Raw genomic sequence first — 26635 nt, forward strand, 5'->3', positions numbered from 1 at the left:
GTTTAGAATGGAATCTATTTTATAGTATTTTATTACCGTTCTTGAAAACTGGGTTTGTTTGTCCATTTTTTAAAAAATCAATTTTAAAGGGAAAAGTCTTTCTAATGTGTATGATCACCATCTAATTTCAAGATGCTAGACAAGATTAGGGCTGCACACAAATCATGATTTGAAGCATGATTTGCTGCACATCCCTGGCAGCTTTAAAATGGAGGAGAACAGGTGCACACCTGCTCCTCTTTCACTTGCCACCACTTCCTGTATCAATGGCAATCCCCCCCCCACTATATTCACAACCTGGTGGCACTCTCCCTTGCGTGATGCTGGCAAGCACATGGCCAACATGCATGCACAGAGGCCATATGTGTGCCGGCGTCGCACAAGGGCCGCTGAGGGAGAGCGCAAAGATAGCTAGGGGGAGTACCACTGATACAGGAAGTGGTGGCAAGCAGCAGAGGAGCAGGTATGTGCTGAGGGATGTGATGTGAATCATGCTTTGAATCGCAATTTGTGCACATCCCTAATAAGGATAGCCCAGGACTCCATTCCAGGTGCTGCAGGGGGTGGGGGAGAAAATACCCTGTCAGGATATCCCAGGATCCTTTCCCATCTGCTGTGAATTTGGTTTGTATTGGTTTGTAAACACAAACGTTATTAAGGACACACACATAAACACATGGAGAGAGGGAAAGAGATGCACAAGCCAACCCCAGAACCAACTGAAAATGTCACATACCCCTTGACCAGTTCAACTGCAATGAAATCATTTCCATCCCCGCTGTTGAAAAGGATGAAGCCATCGGCAGAGGTCGTCTTGAACTGGAAGAAGAGGTGCATGGAGGTGTAGGCCTGCAAGGTTGCTAAGCTCAGGTAGCTGCTCTTGGTCTTGAAGGTGACAGGGTCAGCAATGATGTTACGGAGCCCAAAGCGGGCTTTCAATTCACAGTAGTCAATGTCGCCATTCTTGCACAGGTCAATGTAGAGAAGGCCATTAAACATGAGACTCTGGAGATGGCCAATGAAGCTGGAGGGAATGACGGAGATGTAACGCTTCTCTGTCATTATTCCAGTCTCAATGTTGTGGAACTCCAAGCGGGTGTGGTCACCAACCATTGTACCTAAGAATTAGAATATAATAAAGCTGAAAAAGAGAACTGTGGTAATGGATTGTACTAAGGCATACCTCTAGGGTATTACCATCTATTGGGTTTATATTACTAGAATAGAGAATTTCAGCCCAATGCATATTTTATATTTATTTTATTTTTACATTTTATATCCCACTCTTCCTCCAAGGAGTCCAGAGCGGTGTACTACATACTTAGGTTTCTCCTCACAACACCCTGTGAAGTAGGTTAGGCTGAGAGAGAAGTGACTGGCCCAGAGTCACCCAGCTAGTTTCATGGCTGAATGGGGATTTGAACTCGGGTCTCCCCGGTCCTAGTCCAGCACTCTAGCCACTACACCACGCTGGCTCCTTATGCATCAAGAACACCATAATGTAGTGAAAGCTTAGATAGAGCAACTGGCCCTATCCAACCCAGCATTCTTCCAGTGGCTGTTGCTGGTGTCTACTTTAAGTTTCCTTTTAGATTGTGAGTCCTTTGGGGACAGAGGACGATCTTATTTATGTATTCTTCTATGTAAATCCCTTTGAGAATTTTGTTGAAAAGGTGTATATAAATATTTGTTGGTGTCGTCATAGTATGAGATTCACAAGTGCCCCCCATTATACCACATTGTTATTTTCTCCATGATTCAGGGATCTTTCCCCATTCACTACAGCATTAGGAACTGCCAAAGCTAGGGATATAATAAGGTTGTTCAGACGGCCAAAGTGGGGTCGGCTGGGAGAAGGCCCAAGGGACTAGGAAATTAAGGATCAACAAAAGTAATTACTTTTTCACATAGTGATAATTAATAGGGATGTGCATGGAACCAGCTGGCCCGGTTCAGTTCGAGTGTGATATCCCAATATCGTGGCCGGCCCAGTTTGGTCCAGTACCCTGTCAACACTCCACCCGTTTGGGGGGGGGGTTGTGAACATTTGACTGTGTTTTTTAAAAAATTTATTTACTCCCCTCTGGGGAGTTGCTGGAGGTGGCGGGGGAGGTGTCCATGGAGGTTCCCCCTCCCCCTGCCAGCCTTCGATATGCATCCCTAGGGCCAGTTTTCAGCCTCCTCATGGCAGCGCGGCTGCCATTTTGGAGGCTGCGCACCTGAGCACTGCGCCTCTGCGTGGCCAAGGAGAAAAGCCAGCTGAACCGGCTGGAGGGTGGCATATTGAAGGCTGGAGGGGAGATGGGGGACCTCCATAGACTCCACCCTCGCCGCCTCCAGCAACTCCCCGGAGGAGAGTTGAGTTTAAAAAAATTTCCCCTGAACATTCGGGGGGTGTTTGGTCTGGGGTTGGACTGAACAGGGGGTGGTTCGGTTCGACCCTGGACCACCGAACCGAACTGGTTCGACATCAAACTACGTCGAGCCAGTCCGTGCATCCCTGATAATTAATCTATGGAGTTATCTGCCATGGGATGTGGTGATGACCACTACCTTGGATGGCTTTAAAAGGGGCTTGGACAATTTCCTGGAGGACAGGCCTATCAATGGCTACTAGTCTGCTGGCTGTGGGCCATCTCCAGCCTCAGGCATGATGCTTCTCTATATCAGTTGCAGGGGAGCAACAGGAGAGAGGCATCTGGTGGGCCACTGTGTGAAACAGGATGCTGGACTAGACAGGCCTTGGGCCTGATCCAGCAGGGCTGTTTCTTATGTCTCTAAATACCAATTGTGGGGGAGCAAGATCAAGAGAGAGGGCATGCCCAGATGATCCCCCTGATGATTGGAGCCTCTTTGTGTTCCACCACTCACGTGCCCACACAACTGGCACAGCAGCAGACTCCCAAAGTGGGATTGGGAAGAGGAAGTCCTCCCATATCCCACAATGCACTGTGTGAGCAGCAGAGCTCCTCTTCCTGGCTGTGCTTTCCAGAAGACTCTATGGCTACCACCCCAGCAGCCACTTTAAGGGCCACAGTGTGTTCCAGATGAGCACAAAGTGAGGTAGGACGGGCTCCATTTTCCTCCCACCCACTTTGTGCCCAATTAGCAGATCTGGGCTACCCTGGTCTGGAACAGCTGGGACGTGCCACCTCCTGGTGGCCCAGACAACATAAGCTGCTTAGGTTAACTCTTTCCTACCCAAGCAGCGTGTGTTGTGAGAATGAGCTCAATACTATACAAAATGAAACTGTTCGCAGTAAGATATCTTGATCATGCAAGACGTTGGGAAATCAGTAAGGGAAGGAAGGAACCTGATACATTTTCTGTAATAGCAAAATGAGGTATTTTTAGCTACTGTTCAAGGGCCAGTGTGGAGCAGTGGCTAGTGCAGGACTTGGATGTGGCTCATTAGGAAGGGGGCTGAAAATAAAACTGCTAATATTGTAATGCCCTTGTACAAAAAGATGGCACAGCCACACTTGGAGTACTGCATACAGTTCTGCTCATCATGCCTAAAGGAGGACATTGTAGAACTGGAAAAGGTGCAGAAGAGGGCAAGCAAGATGATCAGGGGCCTGGAGCACCTTCCTCACAAGGCAAGGCTACAATACCTGGGGCTTTTTACTTTAGAAGAAAGATGACTGAAGGGAGACATGATAGTGGAGAAAGTGGATAGAAATTTTTCTTCCTCTCACAAAACACTAGAACCAGGAGTCATCCCATGAAATTGATTCCGAAGAAATTTAGGACCAATAAAAGGAAGTACTTTTTCCACACAATGCATAATCAAATTGTGGAATTCTCTGTCACAATTCTCTGTTGGCTGTAGTGACAACCTGGATGGCTTTAAGAGGGGTTTGGATAATTTCATGGAGGAGAGGTCTATCAATGGCTACTCGTTGCAGGGCTATAGGCCATCTCCAACCTCAGAGGCAGGATGCCTCTGAATACCAGTTGTAGAGGAGTAACAACAGGAGAGAGGGCATGCCTTCAGCTCCTGTAGGGACATGAACAGAGCTCACTGGAGTTCCCAGTAGGGACGTGAACGGAGCTGGGCGGGGGAAGTTCAAAGGCGGGGGTTGACTTTATGGGTGGGGGGGGTGAACTTAACCCTCCTTCCGCTTTTCCCCCACCAGCGCTCCATTGCAGACTGGTCCAGAGGGGTGCCACCAGGTACTTCTGCTTACTTCCGGTCCAAGGAATGGGTGGGGCGGCAGGGAGGTACGCTGCCGCCCCACTGGACCAGTTTGCAAAGGAGCACCAGTGGGGGAAATGCTGGGGGGGGGAGTGTACCCTCCCCTACCCTTAAAGTCAACCCCGCCGCCTTTGAACGGCGAAACCATCAGTCGTTTGAACCGGTTCAGAGGCCCAGTCATTTGAACCGGTTCAGGGGCCTCCAAACTGGTTCTGTGCAGGGGCAGGTTAAGCTTTTTGCTGCCCATAGGTAAAAAGGCTTTTGCCAGCCTTTTACCTTAATTAAAAATGGTTTGCCTTTTTTATTATAAGGTAAAAGGGGGACTTTTTCCTTGCCCACTCCACCCTTGCTGAACCACCGCTGCCCACAGAGATGGGCGGCAAAATTTGAGGAGGGGCAAAATTTCTTGCTCTCAAATTTTGTCACCATAGGCAAACGCCTACTCTGCCTCTCCGTTAATCCACCACTGGTTTTGTGCACATCCCTACTTCCCAGTGGCACCTGGTGGGCCACTGTGTGAAACAGAATGCTGGACTAGATGGGCCTTGGGCCTGATCCAGCAGGGCTGTTCTTATGTTCTTATTAGCCTGTTCACCCATAAAACGCACCAGATGACCACAGGCCAGTCACTACCAATCAGTCTAACTTACCTCACAGGGTTGTTGTGAGGATAAAATGGCAGGGGGAACAAATGTTTATCACTTTGAGCTTCTTGCTAGGAAATGAATGGATGGTCTTCCATCCTACAGATTTCTTTTGCCAAAGATTTTATAGTATGCCATGCTATATATGTGCTTCCAACCAAAGCCATAGCAGCTTCTCACGTTTCTAAATCAGGTCTTCCACCTGCACACAATTCAGAAACACTTTAGAAATAAATTGCCCTGCTTTCCAGTTTGAGGATTGTCAATTAAATTGTCAAGGGCGAGTGGATTGTGGGGGAGGGGGAGGGGAAATGAGGACAGAGTCATAAAAATGATAATGTGTTTGAGATTCATCCTGCTGCTTTCCACGAGGAGAAATAACTTCAGCCTACTGTCTGATGTTATTTTGGTTATCATTTGGTTCTGCTCAGTGATGTGGGATAAAGCAGAAGAAGCAAATGGATAAAACAGCCTCATTAACTTCAAACAGCAAATTGCCTCTCAATTTGGGCATGGCATGTCTCTGCGCTGGTCTTTAATTATTTGCTACTAGGAAAGCTCTAATTAAATTACTTCTAGAACATTCACACACACCTATAAACCTCTATACAGTTCTTGTTATAAACACGCACACGCACACACACACGCACACACTTATACCTGTACATCTATGTGTATTAATACTGGTGCAGACAATTTCCAGAGATGTGCAACATACAGGTGTGTATTCGTATTCCCATCTATGCAAAATATGTCATATATTCTAGTACATAAGAATAATTTGAAGTGGCTTAGGATTTCATATTTTGATTTATAAAGTTAGCGTCAGTAATTATCTAAGAATTAGCCACCCTCCCTTTGCAACATTCATGTCCTTGGCAAGTTAGCGGTTCATGCAGTGTATGCCATCAAGTGGTTCAACCTCAGAAGTGCATCATGTTATAATACAGAGACAGGAATAGGCATTAAGACCATTGTAAAGTAAGGGATTGTCTTCTTTAATAAAGCAGTTTGTGTGTCACTGTGTTAATGTTCTTTAGCTTCTCCCTGAATTTTGTCTGCTTCTCTCTAATACACAGATCCATTCCTCTTCACAGTTTTCTTGAAAATTCTCTGTGGCCACTAAGTACACAAATGTACTTCAGGTCCAAGAATATAATATTTGGAGCAACTCAGTTCTCACACATTGAAATGATGGCATTGATATTTACATGCAGTATGTGTGCACACAGACATGCACAACTGTGCTTTGCTATTTTCATAGTGTCCCTTAAAGCAGGGGTTCTCAAACTTGGGTCCCCAGATATTATTGGACTCCCATCATCCCTGGCCACAATAGCCAAAGACTGGGGGTGAGGGGAGTTGCAGTCCATCAATATCTGGGGACCCAAGTTTGAGAACCCCTGCCTTTAGGCTTTCTGCCATGAAACTTAGCATTCCAGAAAACCTTCCTCTTGTTTTTGGCAAATTTATCTTACAAATTATTTCAAGATATTAGACAAAACACCCACAAAGCACTGGCCTCATTAATTCAGCCCTCCTTGTTTGCACATTACACTATGAACACCCACTGCTTCACCACGGGAACATGTTCTTTTGGCCAGGTAAGTATCTGAGCCAGTCTTCAACGGGGAAAACAAACCGCCATTAACCAGGCAAAAGTCTCGACACCATGGCCCAAAGGTAAGAAATGCTTTATAAGGCAGATGCTTTACCGGAAGCATAAAATGTGTATTTGTGTCACAACTAGAATTGGACAAGAATAATCGGCTCACCTTCAGCAACATCATCATCCACAGTCAGCTTGAGACTCTTTCCTCGACGCACCACCCGGACTGTGTGCCACTCATTGTCGTTGAGTTTCTGTCCAGCATAAAGGGTCTCGGGGCCTTTACCTGGGGGCAGTGGCAAGTACAAGCAGGTATTAAAGCCAGGTCTACTGTACAGCAAATCCTGCCTGATGAGGAAAGTCACTGAAATCACCTAGGTGTGATGATACAGAGACTAACTAACTGGAAGGCTGAAAAAGATGCTTTGACCCCAAATATATTTGTACACTTTGCCCAATTAAAATGAACACAGTCATTTTTTTCCTTTCCCTCCAAGGTGTTCCTTACCTATCTCAGCCCAGAAGACACACATAGCTCATATAAGAGGGCTAAAAGTTTCCTCCTAATTTGCCAGAATTTATGCATGTCAACTAACTTCACTGCAGTGCTAAAGGACCATAAAGACTATATAGCTTTGAAGGAAACGGAAATGGCAATGTGTCTTTTTGAGGGACAGACTAAAATGGCGAATTATGACTAGAAGTGACTTCTAATTTTCCTACCAGGCTGCTTTCAGCCAACGAGTCTCCAAACAAGGGTAAGCATACGCCAGTTCCAGATCAATTCTGATGGAACTTTTACACGGAACAGTTTGGCTACAGATAAAAATCATGATTCCAAACTTTCCCCCTGCTTTTGTTATCAAGACTTCTTATGTGATTTATAGGGGCAGAACTACCATTGGGCAAGCATGTGCAGTGGACATGGGCTGCTCACCACCTACCTCCGCAGCCACCCACCCATCCACCCACCTCCCTCCGTCCCTCATCAATGCCGGCAAAAAGCTGGAACCAGGGCTGGGGAAGCGATCTGCCCATCTCTTTCCTTCTGCCCATGCATGTGCCCTAATGACATCACTGTTCAGCAACACACACCAAACAGTGATGCCATTAGTCCACACAGAAGGGCAGAGGGAGAGAGGCAGGTGGACGGCTGCTGTGGAGGCAGGTCGGTGCCCACAAGGGAGGGAAGGAGGTGGGTGGATGGGCAGCTACAGAGGCTGTGTTGGAAGAGGGAGCTGCCAAAAAATCCAGCTGTGGGCCACTGATCCCATCACTATACCATTAGTGTTTCCCTTTGCATGTAATCAGTCTCAAGCACAAATTGTGATCGGCAGTGCACCTTCTGTCTAGCTCTCCATTCGCAAGAAACACTAGTTGCTTATAATTAAGAGCTTTTCCTGAATGAAGATCAAGGACTCACTTTGGGTAAACCAAAAGGACATGGTTCAAGGTGTGCATAGAACAACACAAACCGCATCACTGTGAGCAAGATATATAATGCCCAAGGAACATCAATAAGAAGTTAAGAAGTCCAAGCTACAAGCATCCTAGAAAAAAGTGCCAGGAAAAATGCACCAGCCTTTTGCAGTGCATTGTGTTTCAATGGAAGCTGAAAGCAAAGTGTCATTCTTGTTCAAGAAGTGATCAGGGATAATAGGATGAGAGCAGCATTTATGGCAATCAAGCCCCAAGAGCTAGCTCAAGATGGATGCCTTTTTGACCTTCTGTCTAGATTAAACTAGAATATTCAATGTGGAATATTCCCATTTATGCAAACTTCTTCAGAATGACCTGTGTTGCTCATGTAGCAAACATTGTAACCTAGAGGCAGCTTTAATAGGGTAACTTAGGCTATAGCTAAGGACAACGTTCTCCTCCATGATGAAGTATCTACCCATTCTACCCTTAGTTAAAAAAAAAAAAAAGACAGCAGATCTGATTGTTCTCCTTTTTAAAAAGAAGATAAATGAAGACATTTTTGCTTGACAAGGGAGTCTCCAGAAGTCTCCATCCCAGTTGTGGCAATCCATTCCAAGCAATAATGGCATATATTGATTATTTTAGTTTTCTGCTTAGATGTACAAATCTTCTGAAGTCAGTGGGATTAATAGGACCCTTCAATTAGACTGAAGAAGAGCTGTGCTTCACTATGTAATTCACAGGACTCACAACTGGTTTCTTCTACTATTGCTTCAATACAAGGGATCCCTTAAGAAAATGTAATAGATGTGACCTTCTGGTGATCATGCTAACACCCATTCTCAGCACTGGGTAGAAAGAATACTATTAATTAAGATGGAATTATGTTGTTTTTTTTAAAATTATGATGCCACCTGGATAAAAGGAGAATTATATTGAATCTTTACAATCATTCAGCCATGTTCAGACAGCTCTAGTTTTCTTATTAGACACAAAACTGTGTGCAGAGCAAGTAGCTTGACTTTGATGAGCAATGGCAGGCTGACATTCAGCAAAAAATAGTGCATCAGTGGGCCGTTACACCTTTACAGTATGCAGTAGACCCCAGATCTTTTCTTTCATGTTGGCAGAACTCCAAACAGCGGACTGTTAGGTATGGAGTCAAGTTTTGCTCTCAAAAACAGTGGGGGGAAATAAATATGCTATTCGCCCTGCCTCACTTTCTAGAGCATAACTGCAATTCAAACAACAGAAATCCAGAGATTCAAAACTAATAGCCCTGGGGTGCAGGAGAAAGGAGAAGGGATTATTCTGTCTTCAAAGGCTTTTCAGCTGTTTGTGGAATGTGCTGGCAAAGAGTTGCTTTAAAATCATTTTAGATTTATTCATCACTTCTTTATTGTCAGGCTTTGTTGTTCTGTTTTGCTTTAATGGCTGTTGTTTTTGATACTTGGAGACATCTGCAGCAAGAAAAGGGCTGTTTTTCCATCCCTGATCACCTGCTGTAAGTTCCTGCTCAACATCACCTTTCTCAGTCTTGCATCACAAACGTTGCCACAGCAACAAAACTATAATAGAATAGGCAGAAGGGGAGGCTAAGGTAGACAGTGCAGGTGGACTGTGAAAAACAAACTTGAGGATGCTTTACTACCCCTACCCCTACCCCATATATAGATAGCTGGCATTAAACAATGAGGGAAGAAAAGGAGGGGTGGGTGGGAAACAGCCATCCTGGAAGCTGAACTGCTGGAGACATATTCTATTTTTAAATGTTTTTGATGAGATGGCAGCTGGTTGTTAAGCGATTTCTTTTGCTAGTTACTTAATTTTTATGAGTGAGTATAAATAAGAGACAGAACGATTAACAGAGAAAATGGCAAAATAGAGAGAATTATGCCCTAGCGAAAGATTAACTAGTAAGGTGCTGAATATCATTTCTGTGTATTTATCTATTAAGAAAAGTTTATCTTCCAGCTTTAGCACCATTTAAGTTCTGGCCTCCTAGATGCCTATATATGAACCTGTCCCCATGTACATCCAGACAACAGAAAGAACACCTATTCGCTGTTCTGCAAAGATATCGCTAGATGCAACCTCATGTACAGAGTGTCCCTGAACCTTTGAAAACAGGGTGTGGGTGAACAACACAGGATGGAAGCAAAAGCAAGCATAAAGTGTGAAAAGTGTATCTACCCCAAGGCCAGTATGCTAAAGAGACAGATGAAGAATATCAGGGCAGAGATAAGTATAAACTACACAAAAATGCAGCACATTTATGAGTGTGTTTGCTTCCAAACCCCAGGAGAATAACCAAGTTACACATGTGGATGTGCCAGTATATCCATTTGTGCATCAGACAATTTTAATGCAAGATGGTAGCCCCAAAATTTAACCATTTGTGTAGCAGACAGATGTAATGAAAGATGGTAGCCACAAAATTAGTCTAAAAGGGTTGGCAGTTAAAGAGATTTGGTAGAAAGAATCCATTAAGAGCATGTCCTTCTTGAAGCATTTCATAAATAAGTAAGGCAAAGCCGGATCATACAGTCTGCATAAAGCCAGAAAAGAGCTATGATCTAAACTCGCACATTTAGATTCTAAAGCTGAGCCAGGGCTTAGAAAAAGGGTTTTAAAAAGCCAAAAATATTGTTTTAAAAAAACACCAGGAACATGGTAGTAGAAGAAGACAATTACTGGGTTCCTGTTTGCTGCAGAGGTGACAGGTTGTGTGGCATCCTTGGAGAAGTCATGCAGGCCTAAGCAAAAGGCTTGGATTATAAGAAAAAGAATGTTTCTTTGTTTAGATTTGTATATTGCCCAATCCTGAAAGCTCAGGTTAAAAAAAAAAAGGGAAAGTTCAGCAAAACAGAATACTTCTTCTTCGTGGTTTTTACACAGATAAAGAAATGGTGGCAAGGAAATGACCCTCTTGCTTGCTGTCCATGTAAGATTATGTATCTGGAATTACTAGCAAAGAAACTAAAAGCCAAGATGCAAGTTTGTCTGTGCTTACCCCCTTCAGGAGTCCTAGTCAGTTGCTTTAACTAATGACGCTATCTGTTGAATACTATTATCTAGTCAGCAAAGCTCTTTTTCATTTCCTAAAGTTCTAGAGGTTGCATGAAATGTGTTGGAGCGGTGAACAGGGCATGGAGATAATACAATCTGATGCTCCTCCCAAAAGGGAGAGCAACAATAAGCTGCATGAACCACACTGGTTGAAACAAAAAACTATATCAACCATTGTAGTTCAAATGTTTTGGAGTAAGACAAGCATCCTGATTTGGATTTTCTTAATTTGTGTTTCTTTCTGCCCACAAATATTAATCAATGTGTATCATTTTATTATGTCTACAGATATGTTGATTAAGTAAGTACTTTTGACTTAACATGAACATTGAAAAGACAGTTCCTTGAAAAGCATTGTAAAACAAAAAAGAAACAAATGACCCCTAAGGCTACCAGCCACACTATTTCACTTATGTTCACATGCGTACACACACACACACACACACACACACACACACACACACACACACAGAGATAAAGTTTTGCTCATATGCAGGTTTTAGAGATTCCTTACCATTAATGTTCTTGCAGTTTCAGGAATAACCCGAAAGGTGTTTCAAATGGGTCTCTAGCCTTGCACATACTTGTCTTACCTTGTGGTCTCTTTCTTGTTTCCTTGGGAGTTCTTGCCATTTTATATGAAACACTATATACCACCCCTACTACATTAAATTGTTGCTTCATACAATAGCCCTTGCATTAGAGACAGGTGAAGGCAATACAGATATATGCAGATTACATAAAACTGTAATCCAGAAGTCAGTTAAAGATATCATGAAGAGTGTAACAAGGAGTTGTCATCCATCAATTATGTTATTTGTCTGAGCAGTAAAGCCACTTTTAAGAAGGGTTCATAGTCCAAAAACCCGACAAACTTCAGATCTTAGTTTTGGAGTGTCTCATCCCCCCCCCCGCGCCCCCTTTCCCTTGCTACTGATCCCATTCTAGGGCCCGCCACACTGTGTGTATACCCTGCAATCTGGCTCTAGCAACACCCATGACCTGCCAGATTCTACCAGGCTTTACCCTGACATCATTTCCTGGCCTCACAAACGTGGCCATTATTTTTTAGATTTGAAGTTGAGTTACAACCCTAAGCATAATCAATGTTTCTTATTTAAATGTTGCAAGTATCTTAAAATTCAAACAGCACAAATAATTATGTTTAGGCAAAAAAGTTAATTATCCAGCCAACTAATAAACAAACATCCCAAAGATGCTATTTCAGTGATCCCCAGGACTGGACCATCACAGTGCCCATCCACTAAGGCATGGGGGTGGGGGGAGAGAGAGAAGGTGAAATACAGGCTAGAAATAAAGGCAATGCCAGTTTATAGGGCATCTACTGATTATCTTAAATTGTTCTTGTAACATGGGTATTTGCTAAAAAATTATTCTTAACTTTTAAATATATTTTATTTTAGAGGGAGGTGTTAGGGTAGGAAAATGATGTGTATTCATATACTACAAAATATGAGGAGGGATATGTTTTACCTTACTATGTGATGAAATAATTTTATCATTTATCAGATATATGTTTTGTGAAGCTTTTCATCCTGCCTGAAAAATTATTGTAGAAAAACTTTTCAATTACCTAGCTGATACGTTCCTCAGTGGCCTTTCTATTGGCACAACTGTCACAGTAAGCTATTGGTACAACTATTGACACAATGTTCTCAGCAAGCTGCCACTCATGTGAACACTTACAGGGATGTATGTGCCATGGATATCAACAGGATTTACAGACATATGTGAAACGTTCTGGCATCAATAATTAAGAGGGAATTCCATCATCTTAAATGGACTGGCACAACTGCCACAAGTGCTGTTTAATATGGGCTTAGCACCTGTATATCTCCGGGATCGCCTCTCTTAGCCTGTTGTATCCCAACCTGTGAGGTCTTCTCAGCTGGCCCTCTTTAGTGTCCCAGGCCCTGCTGTAGTGTGTGGTGCCTGGGCCCGTAGGAGGGCCTTCTTTATGGCTGCCCCTCTTCTTTGGAACATTCCTCACCTCAAGATTTGTTCAGCCCCCTCCCTGGCTGCTTTTAAGGCCCTTCTCAAGACCCACCTGTTTCTCCAGGCGTTTGCCATTATTATTTATTTATTTATTTATTTATTTATTTTTATTGTTGCATTTATATACCTCCTTTTGTTAAAAGACAACCCCAAGGCGGTTTACAAAAGTTAAAACATACAATAAAAAGACAATAAAGATATGAAGCAAAAAAAATATAAGAACAAACCAAATTTATTATTAATTGTTATTGGTCACTGCCTAGAGTCTTTGGAGGAGGTGGTATATAAGAAATTTTTAATTAATTAATAAATAATACCCACTTGAAACGTGGGTGAGATCACCCAGAGGTAAGCAGTGAGGCGAGTACAATTATCTGACCCGACTTTATTTCTCATTTTTATCAAATTCTCATAAAGCTGTAGAAACTTCCAGTGGATGTCTGGAAATGCATTGAAGAAGGTTGAAGGTTGGTAAAATGAAGCTCATTCCCAACAAAATGGAGTGCCATGGCTCAGACTTCTGACTCCGAAGAGTCAGAGCAGGAGGATTTGCCTGCTAGTGAGGGCTGAGAGGCACAGCAACAGGATTTGGCAGGGAGACCAGACTCTGGAGCTGAGGATTCGCAACAGCTGCCAGACATAATTTCTGATGGGGAGGAGCCTGGGATTTCACCTGTCTTGAGAAGGCATCTCAAGAGGCAAGCTCATTGGGAGTCACGCAGACGCAGGAGATCACAAGAGAGGAAACCGAAGTGCTGACTCAGGGAAGCCTGATTGGCTGCTGGTTCTCTTAAGCCATATATATTTAGCAGTCTCTCACTTGCTCAGATGCTGTTTGCAACTTTCGCTGGTGGCAGACAGTGTGCTATTTAAATTCCAGACTTTTCCGAGTTCCAGTTTGCCTTGTTTATGCTTTCCTGCTTTGTTCCGTTAATTCCTTGTTATGGTGTCTTTCGCTCATTTCATTCCTTGCTTTGTGTTTTCTTTTCACTTATTACTCAGTTATTGTTAGAGTGGGGTACCTAGTTCAGTTCAGGGGACTTAATTTGTTTACTATTTTCTTTGTGAGCCTTTTCTTTTCCTTGCAGTTTTGCTGCTGCTTTCTGTTATCTCAGAGGGGGAGTGCTGAAGGGGGTTTGTAAATCCTGTTGGGTTAGATGAGCTAACAGATTTGCGACATGGAGATACATCTGAACTGGTAGGTGGTGTTCAACCTTTCTGGATAGGGTGGCACTCCCTTTGAAGGATCAGGCTGGAATTAAACCTGGAATTCCCACTGGGGGTTCAGGTAGTTTCTGTGGTTTCCACCAGATTAGGCTGACTTGCCAAGAGCAATCCGGGACATATATAGCCTGGCCACAGCAATCCATGCTCTGGTAACATGGAGTTTGTACTACTATAATATATTGTATGTGGAACTGCTTTTAAAGGCTGTTTAAAAACTGCTGTTGGTTCAAGATACATCTGGACTGCTCACTGCAAAGCGGTACATGGTCTGTCTCCTGGTCATCCTCAGAGCACAATTCAAAGGGCAGGTTTTAACCTTTAATGCCCAAATGGTTTGGCACCCAAATACCTTACGGTCTGCCTCCTCCCACATGAACCAGGCTGGGCTTTATGATCATCCTCAGACATTGAGCCTTTTCTCACGATCAGAGAAAAAGGGCTGGAGGGACTGTAGGGAGGAAGCCTTGAAAAGCTTACCTCCCTGCAGATGACGATTATCTCTGGACTGGGCATGGAGATCATGCGTCCAGACGTGCAGCTGCCGGTTGGGGGCCAGGATGCATTGCCTTGCCCCTCAAACTCCCATAATACACTGCACAGGTGGGCAGTGCATTATGGGGATTCCCCCGACACTGGCCAGGATCCCCGCAGTCACCCAGGCCCGGCTGTAAGCAACTACTGTTTGAACCAACAACAGTTTTGTTGGTTTGTTGACAGACTATTAAAAAATAGGGAGGCTAAGGGAGGCAACCCTGTTTTTTTAAAAAATAGATTTTGAGCCCTTTGGGGATAGGGAGCCATTTTATGTATTTATATCTATGTAAACCGCTTTGGGAACTTTTGTTGAAAAGTGGTACATAAATATTCTTCATATTCATATTAGGGTGGCCAGCTTGGTGGATTTGCTGCCGCGATGCCACTGGCTCAGGCGTAATCCCGTCAGTTCTCATGTGTCTGGCTTGGCTTTGTTAGCCCGGTTTAGCATGCATGTGAGAACAGCCTCAGCATGTTATACTTACATTCAGGTGTCTGTACACATGTACATGCTTTTATGTGAATGACTGTACTTGCATTCATTTTAAAAGTGAACCTGGATACAGACACATACAGGAAGAGATAGGAAGTATACTGCTGTACTTGCATTCGACATACTGTAATGTGTTGATAACTGTACATAATGTAGATCTGTACATGCATACACTGCACACAGATTGTACGTGCCATCAATAGCAAGGTGGTGACCAGTGATAGGGCATCTTGCCAACAGTTTCCTGATTCTGAAACTCTTTCCCTATGGAGCTTTGCTTGGTGCTGAGCTTGTTTCCTTTTTGGCACCAGTTGTTGTTGTGTGTGTGTTGTTGTTGTTGTTTGGGGGGGGGTGGAATTGCCCAAGCCTTTTGGATCTTGGTTTTATTTCAGGCATTTTATTTGCTCTGCTTTTAATCTTATAATAAACATAAATAAAAAATAGTTAAGCCATCGACATCTTACAGGTTGACTCTTGTGATATGTCCCATAACCCAGTCTGGCTAAGTTCATCTGCTTAGGCATTTTATTTATTTTATTTTATTGACATACCATCCTTCCTAAAGTGGCTTGGGGCAGTTTATATTAAAATAAAATAAAACCAAAACCATTTAAAAGCAGATTAAATGTAAAACTAGATATCATTAAAAGTGCACTCTTCCTAGACTTTTGAATGTATTTCAGATTGTATTTTTCAAAAACGTGTGCTGGTTAGGCCATGTTCCAAGCATGTATTGAACCATTCAGAAAACTAGGTATCCACCATGAAGTAAGTGGGCAGGGGGATCCACTTGATTATGGGCAAAGCAGTTGTGTGAATGCAATTCTATTTCTTTCCTATTTAGGTTCTGCTTCCAATGGTACAGTTTATTCAATAATCTGTTTAAGCTACTAGTCCTTGAGGTACAAAATGTTTTGTTTTTAAAACGTAGCTGAAAGCACCATCAGAAATTTAATAATCAAAAAGAGGAACTGAAACCATTTCCTAAGTTACGTGTGAACAGTAAAAAGCCTATTTAATTTTATGTTTTATAAACATACGACTTTTAACAAGGACACATCTACACCATAATACTGGTTATGGTATTAAATTTTCTGAGTTTGTAACACTTATTTTAAAAATTGCCCAGATGTTCAGACCCGAGAAACATCCCCCCGCAAGAGTATTCTTGAACAAATCAAGTATTAAGAACTATCAAATCACGCTTGATGGAAAAATGTCATGCTCTGATAACACCTCAAATGGGGGCCAAGAGGTTTGCAGACAGGTGGATGCAATTTAAGAATCTGGTCCCAAATCCCAGTCTTCTGGGGAGACAATTACTGCTGAGTAGGGATGTGCGAATCGATTCGGATACAAATAGATTTGTACCCAAATCTAGCTGATTCGGGTGATTCGGAGACAAAACAAATCACCCCTGTGGTCCATTGGCTAGATTCGGGTACAAATCGAATTGCGGCAGATTCGATCCAAATCCCCAGATTCCCAGCTTTCATTTAAAAAAAAGCTAAGCTCTAGCCCTTATAGAAGTAGAGTTATGGAGCAAAATTTGTGGTCACTATTTTTCAAGTGTTAGGATTCTTTGGTGTATAATAACTTTCACTCAATGAATTCTTATGAGGAATCAATACACACCTTCATTTCTTCTATTCATTTTGACTGTCTTTTAGACAGTGCCAGTTGTCAACTGCCATGTGCCAACTACACACCACTCCCACCCACAAGGCAGTGAGGTACTACTCAGTTTAAGTTAAGTGCCTAATGGGTAGAGGCTACCACCCAAATTGCAGAGGGATTGGGCAAAGGGCTGGTTTTTGGTAAATTGTTGAAGTTTTCTATAGGAAATCATGTAGGTTTCAGCAGCCCCATAACTGCACTTGGGCAGTGCTGGGGTGGCCCAGAGTGAGTGGTGGTGTAGTGAACAGAGGGTGCCAGCCACCCCCATGGGTTTCAGGGTTCTGTGGTTTCTGAGGTGTTCTGAGTGTAGATTCTCTGGTAGCAAATGAGATTTTCAATACAAACCATGAATCCACTCTCATTTGCTACCACAGAAGCTACACTCAGACCACCTCAGAAACAACAGCAACCCCATGGGAGTGGCTGGCACCCTATGTGCACTACACCACCACTCACTCTGGGCCACCCCAGTGCCCTCCAAGTGTACTTATGGGGCTGCTGAAACCTCCATTATACCTTATAGGAAAAACCTTAAAGATGAGTAAACTTCAACTATTCACCAAAAGCTAGCCCTTTGCCCAATCACTCGGCAATTTGGGTGGTAGCCTCCACCCATTAGGCACTACCACCTCACCACACTCTTCCACCCCAGATCCCACTTTATGCCCCAAATCTTCCTCAAAGACACTAAACCTTCAACTATTCACCAAAAACTAGCCCTTTGTCCAATCCCTCTGCAATTAGAGAGCCAGTGTGGTGTAGTGGTTAGAGTGCTGGAGTGGTGGTGGTAGGCAGCACAATTTCTGTGGACCTAGTGAATTGTGGGAGAGTCTGGGAAGAACAGACAAGGAGGCTGGTTAAGAATTAAGGCACAAAAAGAGCTACGGGAAAGAGTGATGAAGGCAATAGTGGCGAAACTATTGAAGAGAGAAGTGTGGGGCAGGGTCTGTGACCACACTTGCTCTGTAGTTAAAACATCAGTGAAAGCTGCTTGATCATCCCTTCAAAAATGTGGGGTGGGGGGCTGGGGAGACAAGGAAAGAAGTCATTCTTCATTTCTAGACAATAGGGCTATTCTCACGATTAACAAAAATTGGGCTAGGAGAGCCTAGCCCAATTTTTGTTAATCGTAAGAACCACCGGGCTTGGCTGCAAGCCCGGTGGTTCTAGAGCGGGTAACCTGCTCGAGAAGCCCTGGTCAAAAACCAGGTTTGCGGAGCGAGCGCTCAGCAAACCTGGTTTTTAGTATCGTGAGTAGCCACAGTGTGGCTTTGCGCCATGCCTACACACGAGTAGACCCCTGGAGGGGAGGCGAAAAGCCACCTCCCGTCTCTGGGGGTCTCCCCAGTATGCCCTGCGCACTCACGCAGGGCATACTGGGGCCTGAGGGGGGGCGTGGCCCCTACTCCCCTCAGCCCCCGCCGGCTCCGTCACGGAGCCAGAAATCGTGTGGGCGGCCAATCCGGCCACCCAGGGCTCCCTCTCCACTCACTGCCCCAAACCGAGTCTCACGGATCGTGAGACCCGGCTCAATATATTCTACGGCTGTCATCTTGCTCTGAGGAGAGAAGAGGTAGACGCAGCTACCATCCAGCCCCCATGTTCCAAGTGAGGTGGATCCTCTCTTCTTCAACTGCCATCACAGAACTATCTAACAGCCATGTTGCTTTGAGGGGAGGAGATAAGAGACAAAGCCGAATGAACAGAACATTTACAAATCTTGCTCTTACATTTGTATAGTTGTTGCTGGCTACATGAGTTTTTATTGTGGCTGTTATTGACGCCCTTTCAGTGCATCTAGATAAGCCACTTTGGGAGGTTAACCTGACAGGTGTTATATAAACACCCAATGAACAGCATGCTTCTCTTACATGATTTATAGCATATGTGGATGTTCCTAAAGTAGGACAGGAAACAGTTTTTGAATCTAATATAATTCTGGCCATTATAATTGTTACATTCCAATTGCAGACTTGTTCAACAAAATACCAATTATAGCTTTGTGTGTTAAAATGTCCAAGAATAATACAAAAAACCAAACAATTCCAAAACGGTAACCAAAGCTTTGGGAACTTTTGTTGAAAATGTTCAACAAAATATTCATTGTTCTTGTCATCTTCGTAAACAATCGTCGTATTCATAAACAATTCCATTCCTAATCTAAAAACTATCCTCTTGCAGGCCTGCTCAATTTAGGCCCCCCAGCTGTTTTTGGACTACAGCTCCCAGAATCCCCAGCCACAGTGGCCAATAACCAGGGATTATTGGAGTTGTAGGCCAACATCTGCAGGAGGGCTGAAGTTGAGTAGTCCTACTCTAAATGAACGTCTCTCCTTGGTGTATATGACAAAACAGTTATTCCATATTGTTACTGTACAAGTATTAAGAAAGGCTACCGCCTATACATTAGAAACTTAATTTGTTCAAGGTCACCACAACATTAAAGAACAAGAAATGGGTGGGTGGGGAATGTTGTCCTGCTCAGCTAAGGGCTAGGCAAATAATCAAAGTTGAACATTAAAGTATCATTAAGAACATAAGAACAGCCCTGCTGGATCAGGCCCAAGGCCCATCTAGTCCAGCATCCTGTTTCGCACAGTGGCCACCATATGCCACTGAAAGCCACAGGAAGCAGTTGAGGGCATGCCCTCTCTCCTGCTGTTACTCCCCTGCAAATGGGACTCAGAGGCATCCTGACTGTGAGGCTAGAGGTGGCCTTTAGCCCTCCAACTAGTAGCCGATGATAGACCTCTCCTCTATGAAGTTATCCAAACCGCTCTTCAAGCCATCCAGGTTGCTGGCTGTCACCACATCTCGTGGCAGAGATGTGGTGACCCTGAGCCCTCCCTTCTGACCCTGAGCCCTCCCTACGTTGCTCTGAAGACATAGCCCTTTGAGGAACCAAAACAAACAAACAAACAAACAAACAAACAAACAAACAAAACCAACCAACCCAGAGGATAGAAATTTAGCTGAGAAACATTTGGAAATTCCTTTCACAAATCAGACATTAGGGCCCATTTGGAATTTTTCTTTCAGTGGTTTCCAAGGTACCACATATGCTGCTCATTGTACCCTGCACAATGAGGTGACAGACTACTGAGGCAGTAGAATAGACTTCAGGTAGACTATTTTTTTTAATGGTCTCCACATAAAAACACCCTGCAGGTAGTTTTGTTTTGAACTTACAAGGAGGAGTGGTAGATTTTGTATTTGTTTGGTGTAAGAAAGCATTAAAATGTGATTCCCTATCTGCAGTCTGAAGTGATACAATCCACTGTAATACCTCAGTGTTTTGTAAACATCTTTTGTTGAAGAGTGCAGGGCTTTGGTGAAGAGAACAACAATGAATTAGCTCAGGTCACATTCACGATTTCCTGTCTCCAAACTTAGGAAACATCCCCGAGGGCTCAATTTCTCTTTAACAGTGACACATCATGATATATTCCACCCTGCCAGCTACAGCCTTTCAGAGTGGATGAAATGCAGTGCCTGCCAATATTGCCCTACTGGATATGTTTACAAAAGTGATTTCCCTAGGGAGTCAAATGCATATCAATATTTGAGAATGCCCTATCTGATTACATAGCAGTTGACACCGGTGGTTGGAGTCTTTGGATTCTAAAGCATAATGCAGAAGCAAAAGCACAGCTAAAGCTATGACGCAGCACAACCTATGGTGTTTATATAACATCATGCACAAAAGATTGTTCACAGCACTTGGCAAAAGTGGGGAGAATCATTACAACCCCCATATGGCAGCAGCAGTGACAGAAGTACCCAAAGTCAAAATGGTCTTGAATGAGTCTGTGGCATAGCTGGAAATAGATTCCAAGTCACTGGACTCCCACATTCACTTCCCAGATTTCCCAAGGTTTTTCTTCTCTTTTGAGGAAATGAGAAGGAATATTCTCAACAGGTACAGTATATGGCACAGCAGTGCTGTTCCAGAGACCCTCTGATCCATTTTGCATGGGGATAATGATGGCAAGAGTGGGAGTTCAGCAATCACCCATCGCTGTTTTACAGTGGCTAACCCAAACTAATAAAAAAGGCTTTTGAAAACCATCGTTGTTTTTATCAATCTCTCTCCCATTGTACACTGCCTCTAAAACACTTTTTACTCACCCCCCCTTCCTTCTGCAGCCCTCTGTGCCACACCACAATGCTCAGTGACATGAGGGGGGGCATCAGCAAAAATTGTGTGCATGCAAAAGGTTAGGAACATAGGAAGCTGCCTTATACCCCTGCTAACCAAGCAAAGAGGGACCTTTTAAAAGTGGTAATTCTCTTATATTTAGCAGGGGGAGAGCAACTGGCCCTATCCAACCCCAGCACAGCATCCCACCAGTGGCTGTTGCTGGTGTCTACCTTAAGTTTCTTTGTAGATTGTGAGCCCTTTGGGGACAGGGGACCATCTTATTTATGTATTATTTATTTTTCTATGTAAACCGCTTTGAGAACTTGGATTGAAGAGTGGTATATAAATATTTGTAGTAATAGTAGTTAATCTGAGTCAGACCATCGATTCATCTAGCTCAGGATTGTCGACACAGACTGGCAGCAACTTCTCCAAGGTTGCAGGCAGGAGTCTCTCCCAGCCCAGCCCTATCTTGGAGATGCCAGGGAGGGAACATGGAACCTTCTGCATGCAAGCATGCAGCTGCTCTCCCCAGAGCGGCCCCATTCCCTAAAGGGAATGCCTTACAGTGCTCACATGTAGTCTCCCATTCAAATGCAAATCAGGATGGACCCTGCTTAAGAAAGGGGACCATTCCTGCTTCCTGTCACAAGACCAGCTTTCCTCCCATTCAGCATGCACAGAATTAGTCTGGATGTTGGCCAGTAAGCATAACAAGATGGCTTAGGCTTCTAGTATGAATACTCCCATTTCTACTTTCTTATTTTGTAGGGTTGTTTATGTGCATATGTTTTAAGGACTATAGTGTTGCTTAGATAAAGAGAGGCATCTCAGCCCATCAAGGTCCTCTGAAATAGCTTTCCATCTGTTGCTATTGCACTTGAGACACAGACCTAGAAAATATATAGGTGGCCCCTAAATCACTGAGCATTTTTAGGAGGGCTATAAAATGCCAGGCATATTAATAGTTTTCTAATTTATTGTCTCATCTCCTGCTGCTGCTCCTGGATATTTATTCGTTTTCCTTCCTACCTCTCATGTAACAAGTTTTTCCTATTAATGTGCTAAGGGAGTTTTGTTTTTCCAATTATTATTTTAAAGCATCCTGGCACCCAAAGCTAGGCAAAGGAGGAGCTTCACACACAACGGATTAATATTTTACAAGAAAAAGGCACAGCATGTGAACCTGCAAGTATGATTTGTGCCATGATGTGAGCTATGCTTGGGCTGCCTTCAGATGTAACATGGAACTGCAGGTTCAAGGGACCAGCGGCTCCACGCCCCCTCCCCCTGCTCTCCTGTCCACATTCAGGTGTTTAGGAGAGCTTCCTCTCTGCAGTCAGCAAGACTGCAGAGAGGTGGGGTAGCTGGCTGTGCGGGCTTCCTCCCTCAACTCTGGTTCCATGGGGCCGAAACTGCGGTGCCAGTATTTGGATATAATGCTGGCACCGCAAAAACAGAATCGAGGGTTCCCAAACTCCACTCTGAACCGAAGGTTGGAGATCAGGGCGGGTCCGTTTTCACCTTTAACTCCAGTTTCCTGAATTCAGATGTGTGGCTAAGGAAACCAGAGGGGAAGGGACCTCTGGTTACCTATTGTGTCCAAATTCGGCCTTGGAGACAACAATACATATTTATATACCATATTTATAGCACATTAATAGATCAAATAGAACACACTTATGATAACAAGGGGAGGTATTTGTCCTATGATGCAAGAAGCAGTGGCATTTGCCATTTGCTAACTTGGCAAAGAGGCACCTTTTAACGTCTCTTTATTTAGCAGGGGGAGAGTAACTGGCCCTATCCACCTCCAGCACAGTACCTCCAGTGACTGTTGCTGGTGTCTATCTTATGTTTCTTTTAGATTGTGATCCCTCTGGGGACAGGGATCCATCTTATTTATGTATTATTTCTCTGTGTAAACCTCCCTGAGCCATTTTTGGAAGGACGGTATAGAAATCGAATTATTATTATTATTATTATTATTATTATTAATAATAATAATTTGGAATCGAGAGCTGTTTGTATTGGTGTCAGAAGGCACCAATACAAGCAAACCCATGTAAATAGCTGCACTTTCTAAAATAATTTCATGAGTTCAAATGTATGGCTTTCACCTTTGCTTGCTCTGAGCCAGGGGTAGGCAATCTTGGTTCTTCAGCTATTGCTGAACTACAACTCACATCATCCCCAGCTGCTATTTAGCAATAGCAATAGCACTTACATTTATATACCGCTCTATAGCTGGAAGCTCTCTAAGCGGTTTACAATGATTTAGCATATTGCCCCCAACATTCTGGGTACTCATTTTACCGACCTCGGAAGGATGGAAGGCTGAGTCAACCTTGAGCCCCTTGGTCAGGATCGAACTTGTAACCTTCTAGTTACAGGGCGGCAGTTTTACCACTGCGCCACCAGGTCGCAGGTGTAATTTAACATTACAATGAAATTTTCTGTGTGTCAGGCCAGTATTTGGTGTTATAAGATGATATTTTGTGAAGGAGTGATGAAAACTGGCTGTATATATGTATCATTCCCGAGGGCCAGCTGTGTGTCAGTCTTCCCAGCACCTTCCTATTCATTTGCCTGGGACATGGGGGGTCTTCTGACAAGTCACTTTGGCTGGATGCTCTGTGTGTCAGGCCAGTATTTGGTGTTGTGAGATGACATTTTTGAAGGAGCGATGAAAACTGGCTGCAGAGAAACAGCCACAAGGTGTTTCCACCACGCACATCCAACCCGTGGGTCACTCTCCATGACCAGTTCTGGCAAGGCAGCAACTCACTTAAGAAGCAGGCTCCTGGGCTGGCCTCCCCCTCCTCCTGAGCAGACCCAATGAAAGGGAGGCCCCAAACTGTCAGCCGAGTACTGCACCTCCAGAGCCGGAGCTTCGCCCTGGCACAGCATCACCTCGGCTCCTGGGCTCTCAGGAATGATGGAGAGGGTTCTATAGGACAGGATTCCCCCCCACCCAGCTCCTCCAAGAGGCTAACTGAGCTTGTTTGGTGACAAGATCTGACTGCACAGCAGCTAGGTAATCTAGGGGCCTTTTTGTCAAGACCAGAGGTCTTGTTTGGGGTGTGCACCTTCTCCTCTGAGAAAGTATTCTCGGGTCAGCATCTGGGCAGGTCTTGATAGTCACCAGGCATCAATAAGTGGGTACCGTGTACTTGGCTGCACTTTAGGTGCTAGATGGTGTAGGAATTAACCTTGCCTGTGAAGAAAAACTAAAGTCTTTGCTGCTATTTAATTTGGCGGGGTGGGGTGGGGTGGTGACTAAGTGGAGGACATGACAGAAGTTAATAAAATATGCATTGTGTGGAGATGTTTTTCTCCCTCTCTGGCAGCGGTTTCATGACAAAGGAAAGTATTTCTCCAGGCAAGGAGACACATTTTGAATTAGCAGTTCTCTTATATTTTCTTTTGGGGTTTCTTCCTCGTGTTTTCCTTGTTAGATTGTGAGCCTCTTTGGAAAAGGAAACAATCTCCCCCTTCCTTTTGCTATGCAAGCAGCTTTGAGAACTCTTTTCTTTAAAAAAGAAAAGAAAAAGAAAAAGTGTGTGTGTGTGTGTGTGTGTGTGTGTGTGTGTGTGTGTGTGCGTGCATGCATACATAAATAATTTACAGAATTTTTAAATCATGGGACAGGGTGATGGACACTAGCTCAATTGGCTTCAATAGGGGATTAGACAAATTCATGGAGGGCAGGTCTATCACTGGCTATTAGTCCTAATGATGGCGTCAAACCTCCACGTTTAGAGACCGTAGACCTCTGATCACCAGTTGCTGGGGAGCGGGACAACAGCTGTGGAGAACTATTGCCTTCTTGTACTTTGTACTTCATATGTGTGTTTCTAAGGGGCATCTGGTTGGCCACTGTGAGACACAAAATGTTACAGCTGATGGATGTTTGTTCTGATCCAGCAGGTATAGTCAACTGCTAGCCTGAAGATGCCAGGATTACTCAGCTAACTACCTTTCCTTCTGCATTTAAATCTGCCATAAACCAAAACATGTTTGTGTGTGTGTGTTTCTCTCTCTAAATGTTTTGAAAGACATGACATTTTTGGCAAAGTGCACATTGTCTGTTTTAAGAGGTGGAGTGCCCCTATGTAAGAGACAAGGGACACAGTGGGAGGGTGGGAATATTGAACTGGTATCTTAACATAGGAACATAGGAAGCTGCCATATACTGAGTCAGACCACTGGTCTATCTAGCTCAGTATTGTCTACACAGACTGGCAGCGGCTTTTTCAAGGTTGCAGGCAGGAATCTCTCTCAGCCCTATCTTGGAGAAGCCAGGGAGGGAACTTGGAACCTTCTGCTCTTCCTAGAGCAGCTCCATCCCCTGAGGGGAATCTCTTACAGTGCTAACACTTCTAGTCTCCCTTTCATATGCAACCAGGGTGGACCCTGCTTAGCTAAGGGGACAAGTCATGCTGCTTGCTACCACAAGACCAGCTCTCCTATCATATTCAGAAAGTATTTAGTTCTTTAACAGAATAGCATTGTCAATGCATTGTATGATTGTTAGGGCTTGGTTTTTGATTGCAACCTGTCACAAGCCTTAATGACATAGTAGTAGAAGAAGAAAAATAATGCAACAGAATAATTGGTATCAATTAATCTGCTAAGTAGATATTGAGCATAGAGGTCTTACCCTCAAGTGGTTGTGCCAGCCCCAGGTCCAAGACTCTTTGAGTAGCATAATGCAGACCTTCTGACTTGCAGTTTGATGCAGGCGTTGCATCAGTTAATACTATCTTGTTTTTTTCTAAAGAGAACACATAGCCTGGAAGCAGGCTGAGCATGGTGTTCTGAGAAATTAGAACATATTTCCAAAATGTAGGGGCTTTTAAGGCTTTTAACAACGTTAGTTGTGCTTGAACTCATCAGCTTGCCACAATCTCACCTAAACACTGTATTGATCAACCAGGAGCATGAATATGCCCGAGAGAAAAACAGGTACTAGTTCAATAGGGATGGCTAAGTTGTCTGCTCCAGGATAAGGTCATTAAAATCACAGTTGCACACATACACAAATGTTCAGCTAGTTGGTGCCATTTACTGAGGAATCACCCCTTTGCATTGCCATTACAAATAATGATGCCATGGTCGAATTGGAGCATTGGGTGTGCTGTGCATTTAACATCTGAAGCCTTTACAACTGAGTGAAAATCCTTTGGAAGTCCTAGTTCTTTGGGGTTAAAGGTAAAGATAAAGTGTGCTGTTGAATCGATTTCGACTCCTGGCACCCACAGAGCCCTGTGGTTTTCTTTGATCATGATGAAGTTTGATAACAACCCTTATTTTATTCCCCAAAGGAGGGCTATTGGAACATGGGCTTTGTATACTTTCTCCCATAAAGTACTGTACTCTAGGGGTGTGCAATTCGGGTATTCGGTGATTCGGTTCGGGACCCGAACCGAATCACCCCTGTTCTGTTTTGTGCCCGAATATGGGCCACCCGAATCACCCTTGGTAGATAGTGCCTAATGGGTGAAGGCTACCACCCGTCCCCAATTTCAGAGTGATTGGGCAGAGGGGTGAATTTTGGTGAATTTCTGAGGTTTGTCTTCATAAGGTGAAGTGTGCTAAATTA

General features: G+C 43.8%; 1 protein-coding gene across 46 annotated transcripts in view; it reads right to left on the reverse strand.

Annotated features, from left to right (window-relative positions):
* Window positions 1-26635, reverse strand: part of NRXN3 (neurexin 3) — a 1829497-nt gene that overhangs the window by 981138 nt on the left and 821724 nt on the right. For all 46 annotated transcript variants that reach the window (XR_008306051.1, XR_008306106.1, XR_008306104.1 and 43 more), the window contains 2 exons: window positions 6618-6737; window positions 737-1118 (listed from right to left, as the gene is read on the reverse strand). Coding sequence is in view for 41 of the 46 variants with exons in the window: in XM_053245247.1 (XP_053101222.1) it covers window positions 737-1118; window positions 6618-6737 (502 nt within the window). In the remaining 5 variants the exon portion in view is untranslated. The remainder of the gene's footprint in view (window positions 1-736; window positions 1119-6617; window positions 6738-26635) is intronic.

The sequence above is a fragment of the Hemicordylus capensis genome, chromosome 1 (assembly GCF_027244095.1).
Source record: "Hemicordylus capensis ecotype Gifberg chromosome 1, rHemCap1.1.pri, whole genome shotgun sequence".
Taxonomy (NCBI): Eukaryota; Metazoa; Chordata; class Lepidosauria; order Squamata; family Cordylidae; genus Hemicordylus; species Hemicordylus capensis.